The 10,039-nt window shown below is 43.9% G+C and overlaps 1 protein-coding gene across 2 annotated transcripts; it reads left to right on the top strand.

Moving 5' to 3' along the window:
* The first annotated feature begins 4,336 nt into the window (after positions 1-4,336).
* DPM2 (dolichyl-phosphate mannosyltransferase subunit 2, regulatory) lies at positions 4,337-7,584 on the top strand. 2 transcript variants are annotated; one of them, XM_075260416.1, is made up of 4 exons: positions 4,337-4,378; positions 4,466-4,555; positions 5,786-5,888; positions 6,659-7,584. In XM_075260416.1, exons 1-4 carry the CDS (start codon positions 4,376-4,378, stop codon positions 6,715-6,717), a joined length of 255 nt encoding a protein of 84 aa, XP_075116517.1. In that variant the 5' UTR covers positions 4,337-4,375; the 3' UTR covers positions 6,718-7,584. The 2 variants fall into 2 exon arrangements, with proteins under 2 accessions (XP_075116517.1, XP_075116516.1); XM_075260415.1 differs by lacking the exon at positions 4,337-4,378 and having other exon boundaries at positions 4,385-4,555.
* The last annotated feature ends 2,455 nt before the right edge of the window (positions 7,585-10,039 follow it).

The raw sequence follows: 10,039 nt of genomic DNA, 5'->3' as shown, positions 1-10,039 counted from the left end.
TAGGCACTTGCAGGGGTTCACTTTAATACATCCATTGGGGTCCCCCAAAACTAGTCCTAAGCAAAAAAGAAGCAATGTGTATCCTGTAGCCATAATGGAGGATCAAGGCAGCAGCATATACAGCAAATCTATAGCACATAGGTGACAAATAGTACAAATGATCCCAGCACATATTAACACTTCACTGTCAGGGAGGACGTCAGGGTGCCGTTTTGCATTTATCGTGGCTGGTGCCCTGAGATGAGTTTATGGATGGGTGTATTTGGGGGTATCGTGACTGAAACAACTGGAACTTTTGTGGTTGCTGCGGCTTCTGGAAGTTACACCGCAGGCCCCACAAACACTATCATTATACTAGGGGTTTTTTCAGACCCCTAAGTATAATAATCGGAGCCCCATGAGAGGTAAGAAACATAAATAACACTGTTACTTACCTCTCCACAATGCGGGCAGGCTTCAGGCCTAGTCCTCTGACGTCTCATGATTCCGGCCTGCGTCCCGGGTCATGTGACGTCTGACGTAATTGAAGATGGACTACAGCGGAGGCCGACAGCGTAGGAGCCGGGAGATAGCTAACAGAGTTTTTTTTTATGTTTTTCTCCCCCTGGGTCTCTGATTATTATACTCTGCGGTCTGAAACCCCCCCAGACTATAATAATTGTTTATGGGTGTCCACAGTGGGGCATAATACTGTGTGCAGGGGCCACTATGGTGTATAATACTGTGTGCAGGGGCCACTATAGGGGATAAATACTGTGTGGAAGGGCCACTATGGGGGATAATACTGTGTGCAGGGGCCACTATGGGGGATAATACTGTGTGGAGGGGCCACTGAGGGACATAATACTGTGTGCAGCGGCCACTGAGGGACATAACACCTCTAAGACTGCGTTCACATCTGCGCTCTCTGTTGGAGACTAGCAACGTTCACCGAAATTCATTTTTCCTCCACCAATTTCAGTTTAAAAATAACAGACACCCAATGGACCCGATTAGAGTCAATGGGGCTCTCTGGGTCTCCATTGTTCAAGTCTCCCGATGGATGCCAACAACGGAGATGCAATGCTTGTGTGAACCTAGTGTAAGAATGGAAGAACTCTGCAAAATTTGTAATGATTTCTACTTGTCAAAATGTTTAACTTTTAGTGGTTATATTCATAAGAAAACTCCTTTGACGTCTCCAGTTGAATTTGGGATTATTTTAGGCATCTAATGTCAGCATAAAGCAGCTGTATATCTGTACCTGGTTGTCACAGTCCTCATTACGTCTTTTCTGAGCCGACATCTTGTGACACATCTGAAAACAAGGACCCTTTCATGTTTATTTTTGACTCCTTCATAAAGGGAACTTGTGAATTTTTCTGTAAAATTAGAGGGAAGTAAAATGAATAGGTGGTGGGATTACAGACAAGAGTCACATAGTATAGACAGCTCTGCTTTACCGTATACAACTAGAAATAGACATAATGATTGGGTTGTGACAGCAGAAACGCGTTGTGCTATTCTAAAACGACTGGAGCTGGGCGAGATAAATAAACTGCATGCATGTACAGTAACATAACCACATGCAGCACTATTTTTCCCTTACACAGAGGAGCCCCTATTAGCCCAACAATTAAATTCCTACTCAAAAAGATGACTTACCATGAGCTACCCATTAGAGTAAAACGTGATAGCTATTCAGCCGTCATCCAGAAAATCACTCCCATCCTTCTCTTCCTAGGAAACTGGGGTGGGTTTGTTTTTTTTTACACTTTATTAAAAGCTTTCTATTTTTAATATTTATTTTGGTATTACAAAGACTAATAGGGATTAGGAACGTCAGCCTGGAGTGACAGAAATGACGTTACAGGGTGATTTCCCCCAGTCACTAGTCAATAAATACCTGTGGATTGTGGAATTGAAGGGTGATATTTTATTAAGATGAGTTGTGTAGTCAGCAGAATGTGACATCTTTACAATATATCCTCATTATTTTTAGACTTTTTTTGTATTTTGCTGCATGTTTTTCTTTTCTTTTGCAAGCTGGAAACCATCAGCAAGCTGGTAATGACTTATCCGTTACTGTAATACTACTTTGACCTGTCAAAAATAGAGTGTAGGGCTCATTGGTTTTTAGGGCATCTACCTGGCACAAACCCTTTCCCTGCTAGGGCATTTGGTTGCTATAGTGGAGGTCCCCTGTAACAAAAGAGGCTCCTAGGGTCCAGAGATAAAGTCTAGACCTCTTTATCCTGTTGTACCAGCACATCATATGTATATCTAAAAATCAGAGGTCTGCATATTAACATGGTGAGTTCTCCATGGTTGTTACTATTAGAGGGATACAGTAGTGGCATCTAGAATGGGCACAATGAGGCTGGCAGTATTATGAAGGCACTTTGATAGTGTTATAGGGACGCTTTGTAAAAGAGGCATTGTGGATGGCACTGTTATGGGTCTCTGTAGGGGTAATGATTAGTTCCCACTTGGACACAGCACTGTTATTGAAGCTCTGTGGGTATAGTTAAAGGGGTATTCCCATGACGCTTGTTCACTAACCTGCAGGCTGTTGTGCTCTCTTCACTTTCTGCTTTTCTTGGCACATAGGTGGGCGGGGTTTCACTTGCACGGGATTGGTTGTAAATGAATTACCACAGTGTGAAACTGATGTAGCAGAGCTGGATTTGAGTCAGGTTGCATTACATACAGAGGTAACAGACTCCCTATCTCAGCCCCTTATCAGCCAAATTCAATTAAACCGACTGATAAGAGGTCAGAAATCTGGGAGCTCTCACCTTCCCTATCTGTGTCATTTAAGTATCGGAGCTTCTCAAACAGCTCAGAGCCGCTCCAGCCCCTCCCTCCCCCTCTGAGAGTAGGCAGCTATATCACTTGAGAAATGAGCAGATAATCCCAAGGGTCATAGAAACGGAGTGTAAGCAATGAAGTGAATAAATTAAGATAGCGGCCAAACAAAGCAGTTTTGACAAAGCAATGCATTTAGGAAAAGTCTTAAATCCACATAAACTAGCAGTATAGATAGGATCCTTGTGATGGGACAACCCCTTTAAGGGGCATTGTAGTTACTTCTATTATGGGGCACCATAGACAATTATTATTGAATGCTGTGGGTGTTATGATTAGTTGCCACTTGTAGGGCATTGTGGATGACAATGTAACTGCAGCATTGTGAGTGAGGTACTTTGAGAGACAGCAGGTATGATGGTGAAGAGACATCTGTGGTTATTATGATGTGTACCATGGATGACTGTTATTGGACACTACAGATATAATACTATGGTTCTTATTATTCTTGGGATCTGCGCATGGTTTAATTATTATTCATCACTTGTATGGGACACAGTGGATGACGCTGTTCAGAGGGCGCTATGATGATGACTGCCTCTGTTATTGAGGATGGCACTGTCAGTATAATGGTTTCTACTGTTATGGGATACTGTGAATGTTCTGATTAGTTGGCACTGTTGAGGGGACACTGTGATTGACTGGTGCTGTTATTAAGGCACCTAGGGGGCACCTTGTTATGAGGGAAGAGTGAACGGCTCTGTTATGGGGTCCTATAATTTCTATTGTTATAGAGCATTAGGGTGTTATCTTTAGTTGACATTCGTAGACTAAGGTCAACCACAGCTAAAAAACACACCCGCATTGTATTTTTTTTCCACATTGTTTTTCATTGCGTTTTATCTTCCCATATTAAATCCACAGGTAAAACGGACATGCTTGTTTTTGCAGCTTTTCCCCAGTTGTCTCCTCACAATGTGTGTATGGGATTAGCCATTAGACTCTCTCACTTTGCTGGCAATGTAAAACGTCTTTTTTTTTTTTCTACTGAATTTCTGCAACATGGGACCTTAGGCTTAGGGAATGTTCACACAACATTGTTTGGAGCTGATTTTGCTTGAAAGAAAAAATGGAAATTTGCCTCCCATTCATTTCAGTGCTAGCAGCAAAAGTAACATCCCGCCTTCTCTTCAGGGGTATAGGAATGAATGAGAGGCCAAAAAAAAAAAACAACTAAAAACTATGTCGTTTCCTTTTTTTCACAAAAATTAAGAACTTAAAAAGAAATGGTCGATGTTAAGTAACACAACCCTGTGTGCTAGTGTTTCACTAAAAAAAACGCTAAAAATATCCGCTTAAAAAACGGCACGCAGGATGTTCTGCTTGACGAGAACTGAGTGAGGTAACTGAGCCTGTCACAGCTCTGGCGTCAGTGAGCAGGATTTATGGGGGTGGGTTCATGTCAATTCTTTGCGTCAGTTACGTGCGCAGGATAGAACTACAATTCCCAAGATCCTTCGCGTCACACAGGTCTTTTGATTGGCTACTATAGTAATCCGGAAGTATGGAGATTGAGTGACGTAGCAGCATGGTGAGTTGGAGCTCAGTGGCCGGTGAGATGCAGTACGGGACTTGCTGTATTGTACGGTTATCGGTAATTGTCTGTGTTTTGTTGCAGGCAACAGGGACGGACCGGCTGGCCGGGGCTGGGCTGGTGGCCTTCAGCACTGTATTGTTCCTGTATTACACAGTCTGGGTCATCTGCCTGGTAAGTCCTGGATTAGACCCAGGAAGTATGTGAAGAACTACTAGTCCCAGCATACTGAGTGGACCACTGTTATGTCCATGCTAATATAGATAGCCACCTATACATATGCACTACAAGTCCCAGCATGCTGAGTGGACCACTAAATGTTATGTCCATGTTCATATATATATAGCCACCTATACATATGCACTACAAGTCCCAGCATACTGAATGGACCACTGTTATGTCCATGCTCATATAGATAGCCACCTATACATATGCACTACAAGTCCCAGCATACTGAATGGACCACTGTTATGTGGATGCTCATATAGATAGCCACCTATACATATGCACTACAAGTCCCAGCAGCTTACTATGATGGACTAAGGTTTTATGAGCGTGCTCAGGCTTCATGTAGATACTCGCTTGTTAATTGGTACTTCACGTCTCAGCATGATCTTTGACCTGAAGTGATAGAACTGTGCTCAAGCTAGCCATAAATACCCATCTGTTCATATGTACTACCAGTCCCATCATACTGTGGTGGACTGGGGTTCCATGAGCAATCTAAGCCTGCCTATAGGTACCCAGTTGTTTATGCACTACAGATGTCAGCATGAAATATCTGCCTGCACATATGTACTACAAGACCCAGCATGCTTTAGTAGATAATTTATAATTACTGGAATATCCACACAATTGTCCATATACTTTAGATATCTGTTAGCTTGCATGGATTGGTTGTCAATTTTGGCAAGATAATAAGCTGATACCAGACTCCTCAGACCTTGGAGATAAAGGAGTGACTGTTTAATTCCAACAACCTGATCCTTCTTTCCGCGACAGCTAACATCAGGTCACTCCAAACTCTATATTTGCGCACCTTTAGGGCTTATGCACCTGACTGAGTGTGCATCCGAGTAGGGTGCTGAGTTTATCATGGACTGCACGTAGTGACATCTGATCGTCATCCTCGTGTATTCTGTGATGCATCAATGTTTATGGGGCTTCTGGATCCATTCCAAAGACCCGAAGCAAGATAGGACTTGCTCTATAATTATCCCTGTTACCGGAATGGAACGGAAGCCGCCATAGACGTGAATGCTTTATGTAATACACTAGGATGACACTCAGATGTCACTGCAGTCCATGATAAACTCACCCCCGATCTGGATACACATTCAGTCGTGTGAATGGTCCCTTAGTTTTATCATTCATTATAATTCCGCCTTCTGATTTTATTTCCAGCCGTTTATTGACAGTGACCATGTCATCCATTCCTTCTTCCTTCCACGCGAGTACGCGGTGCTGCTGCCTCTGTTGGCTGGGCTCATTCTGCTGCTCCTCATGGGTAAGTCGTGTTTGCAAAGGTTATGCCATGGACGATATTTATAAATTTTGATAAATTGCTGATCGGTGGGGTCTGTTAGTGATGGTGACAGCAATCCCTAACTCTTCTCTAGAGGGTTTTTTTTATTTTAGCGTTAGAGACACTTTAGAGGGGACCTTTTACCTATTCTGACGCGTGCTTTACTATTTGTTTTCCCTGTGTAATAACAATTCTGGGGCATCTTTTATTATAACTCTGCCATGTGTTGTTCCTCTGTTATTCCTCCTGAAATGACAACTAGATGTTTCCATTCTCCTTGTCAGAGTTAATTGGTCAGAGTAAGACTGTGACTCAAAGGACACCCCCTAACTGGTAACAGCCAGTCCTCAATTTATTCACAAATTTCCAGGAAGATAAACAGAGGAACAGCACAATGCAGAGTTGTAAGAAAATATGTTCCAGAATTGTTATATTAGAGGGAGGGGGGATAGTATTTACCAAAGGAGATATTTAAGAAGAGTGGGCGGGTCCTCTGTGAGTGAAGTCAGCCTGCTGTTATGGTAGTCAGAGATGGCAGCACTAGCTCTGCTCCTCTTGGAACTACCTGTAGAGGTGAATCCTGGGAGTTATAGTTTCTCAGCATCTGGAGTGCCAAATGATGCTGATCACTGGATTTAGCAGCCTCCATAATACTTGGCAGTACTGACCATACCTATCTAGTTCTTCCTGGCAGCATTGTACGTGCTACTCTATAAACAGCCAATATGACATCCTTGTCTCTCTTCTATCAGGTGTCTTTGTGACATATGTCATGTGGAAAAGTCGGAGTGGTAAAAAGAAGTCACAATGAAGATATTAGCAAGTTACTGGATCCTTTACATGTGACGGACATGAACTCCAACCAACATTCCCCAGACACATGAGCGTCATCCATCATATGACATCACGAATCTGAGTGATGACTGTGCATCCTGGGTTCTATTGAATATTATTTACATGGAGAATCCTGTATACCTGCACTACAGCCCTCCATCTAAATACGCTCTACCTGCAGATGGTTGATAAATACTGCCATCTGGTGGCTGAACTGCATTATGTGTAGGGTTTTGTACTGTAGTTTTTCTATGCCTGGAGAACAGGCTACAGTTCTCATCTGAAATCTCTAGATCTATTATTTTTGATGTTTGTGGTTCTGGATATAAGCCCTTATTTAGTTATTGGTGTAGTATGACTTTCTTTTTTTTTCATAAGAATAGTATATTGGCTATTATATAATATATACATACATAGGTCATTGATGAAGGATTAAAGGAGTTATCCACAATTACAGGATTTCCTTCTAAAAACAGCGCCACCCCTGTCCACAGGCCATTGGAGTGTTGCTGCTCAACTTTAGTCACTTCAGTGGAACTGAGCTGCAATACCAGACACGACCTGTGGATAGGGGTGGCGCTGTCTTTGAACAAAAGCATCCCATTTAATAAAGGAAATCTTCAGGGCTGTACAAGAATGTATTAATGATGTTACTTGTAAATTAATTGCCCCATCATTGCAGATAATTCTAACATCTTCCTTTCACTAGGGATCTATCATATCAGATGAACATATAGCATACCTATGTTTCTCCCCTCCATGTGCGACCATTGGAATACTTTGAAGGGAAACTGTAACTTAAGCAATCCATTTGTTAATAAAGATTTTTTTTTTTTATATTGCAGTTAATGTTCCTTATTTATTTCCTCTTGATACTATGTTATCTATATACATCAAATGAATTTCTCCATGGTGGGACTATTAAAGGATTATGTTATCTTATCAGCCATTAGTAGCGGCAACAAGACTATACTTTGTCATGGAGTCACCCAGGCTTCTTAGAATTGTACAGTCCCTTTCCTATAGTTTCCCTGTACTTCCTACTATTAGATTTTTCATCAAATTAACACATTGCCTATTGTATAGCAAACCAGCTATGGACTTTATGGGAGCTGTACTGTATATCTGTAGCCGTTTTGGGCTTAAAACAGAAGTAGTAGATGTGACATGGGCTCTCTAAGTATTGCTACTGACGGTCTATTCTTAGGAAAGGTTGCCATTATTGGATCGGCGTATGGAGTGGGAGTGGCTGTGTAGTGACCAAACTGCATCATTGCATCTCCGTCCCCATTCACGTGAACTCTAGAACATTTGGCAGTGCTCTCAGTGCAGCCTATTCTGAGTTTTACTTTGGACCCTATGATTGCTGTTCATGACCTTTAGTCAAGGCTATGCAACTCAATAGTCATAGACAAGACGGTATTCAGATTGTCACATTTGCATCTCTTTCCTAACCACTGGTCTACTAAATGGGCCAAGTATTGGTGTTGTGCAAGTACTAAATGCACACTCACATGGGCTTTTGTCGGAAATTGAAAAGGTCATTCCTGAATTTACTTGGGGGGCATGGCTAGGGATGGTAAAAGAGGAAGAAGGGCTATATGCAGATAAATGAGAACCCAAGACATGGAGATAACAGTGCAGAGTGGAGGCTTAAATAATCATTCCTCCTACGCCCAACAGCAGCACAAGATGGGGGTATTCCTGCCCCTGTGTGCTGTTAGGACAGGTGGAACTTTTAATTAGCTAACAGTTTTTTCCCCCTATAAGAGGCTGGAGAGACCTCCTCCCCCCTGTGTTTTTTTTATGTCCTGTGTGTGGACAGGTGTGTGTGTGTGTGGGGGGGGTATCTCTGCCTCTCCCCCCGGTTCTTGCGTGCTTCGGTCCTCCTTCTTCCCTCATCACCCCTCGGGAAGGGGGGGGGAATCTGGGGTGCGGGGGCGCTCTCCCCACCTTGGTTCTTCTCCTCCGCACTGGTTTCTCTGGTCGCTAGGGGGAAGAGAACCTTTCTTTCCACTATTACTGGAGTGGAATCTTCTTAGATGTTGCAGGTTTTGGCCGGGCGCTGGTCTCGGTGCGCTCCCGGGTTCACTTCCGGGTTGAGTCCTATTTGAGCCATCCTGACCCTTGGGTCTATGCTTGTTCACTTCCTGTGCACAAGCTGTTTGCTGCCTTGTGACTTCTCACTGCTAGCAAGCTCCTAGCTGTTTTGGATGCATTGTGAGAGTATGTTGGTCGGGTGAAGGGGCTACTTATTCCTTGAATAGGAATTAACCTATATCTCTTGTTTTGTTAGATGTCCTCCTCTTCCGTGGATCCCAGGAGAAAATCAGCCTTTAAACGCAGGCACTTAGCCTGCAGGAAGTGCGATATCCCGTTGCCTGATGGCTATGAATATCAATACTGCCGTGGTTGCAGAGGTCCCTCATCTGAGGACACACCCCTCTGGGATGTGGTCGGCTGGGTAAAAGAATTTGTGGAGCATTCTATGAGGGAAATGAAGGATTCAATTGCACATCTAGCCAAGAGACCTCGGGTTGAGTCCCGCCAGGTATCCCTTCCCCCTCTGGAAGACCTCCGCATAGTGGATGAAATTTCCTCTGAGGAAGAAGTGGGGGAACCTGAGAAGCTCATCTTCCCAATTGAGAAGATGCCCAGATTGATTAAGGCATCTAAGTCTTTTAGGGCCATCACAGACCTGGTCCGTAGGATGGAGGCACCCGGAGAAAGCGTTTAACACTGCCAGGCGTTTCAGGGCGCTCTTTCCCATTTCCGAGGCTCAGCAGGGCTATTGGGGGTTTCCCCCTAGAGTGGATATGGCAGTCGCTAAATTATCTAAGCGTACTGTGGTCCCTGCGGAAGACGGGTCCAATCTGCAAGATCCCATGGACTGTCGCGTGGAAGGTTCTCTTAAGCGGATTTATGCAATCTCCTTCGCCCAGGCTTCGGTGGGAATTTCTGCCAGTGAGGTAGTGGTGAGACTCCGTTCCGACCTTTCCTCCCTGGAGAAAGATATTGACTTGGGAATTCATCAAGATGACCTGTTGACATCCATGACAGATATCTCCCTTATGGTCGATTTCCTGTCCGAGACAACCTTCTACCAACCTTCTATGGCCCTATCTACCGCGGCCAGGCGTCCGCTATGGCTGAAACTGCCCGGCACCCAGTCCAGGGGCGGGGGTCGCGGTTCATCCCGCGACCCTGAGAAGAAAAGATCCTTCTATTCCGCCCCCTCCCCCCGCGTCTCTGTGGCGGTAGGCGGTAATCTCTCTCAGCATGTGTCCGCCTGGTCCTGG

Source organism: Leptodactylus fuscus, chromosome 11 (genome assembly GCF_031893055.1).
Source record: "Leptodactylus fuscus isolate aLepFus1 chromosome 11, aLepFus1.hap2, whole genome shotgun sequence".
Lineage (NCBI taxonomy): Eukaryota > Metazoa > Chordata > Amphibia > Anura > Leptodactylidae > Leptodactylus > Leptodactylus fuscus.
The sequence above is the reverse complement of the archived record's forward strand: the minus strand, read 5'-3'. Positions and strand labels throughout refer to the sequence as shown.

What these genes read in the sequence shown, in the direction of transcription:
- DPM2 (XM_075260415.1), top strand. Translation starts at nt 4,406, where the DNA reads ATGCAGTACGGGACTTGCTGTATTGTACGGTTATCGGTAATTGTCTGT. An exon ending in CAGTCTGGGTCATCTGCCTG is followed by an intron (nt 4,556 to 5,785) that starts GTAAGTCCTGGA and finishes TTTTATTTCCAG; the next exon opens with CCGTTTATTGACAGTGACCA. An exon ending in CATTCTGCTGCTCCTCATGG is followed by an intron (nt 5,889 to 6,658) that starts GTAAGTCGTGTT and finishes CTCTTCTATCAG; the next exon opens with GTGTCTTTGTGACATATGTC.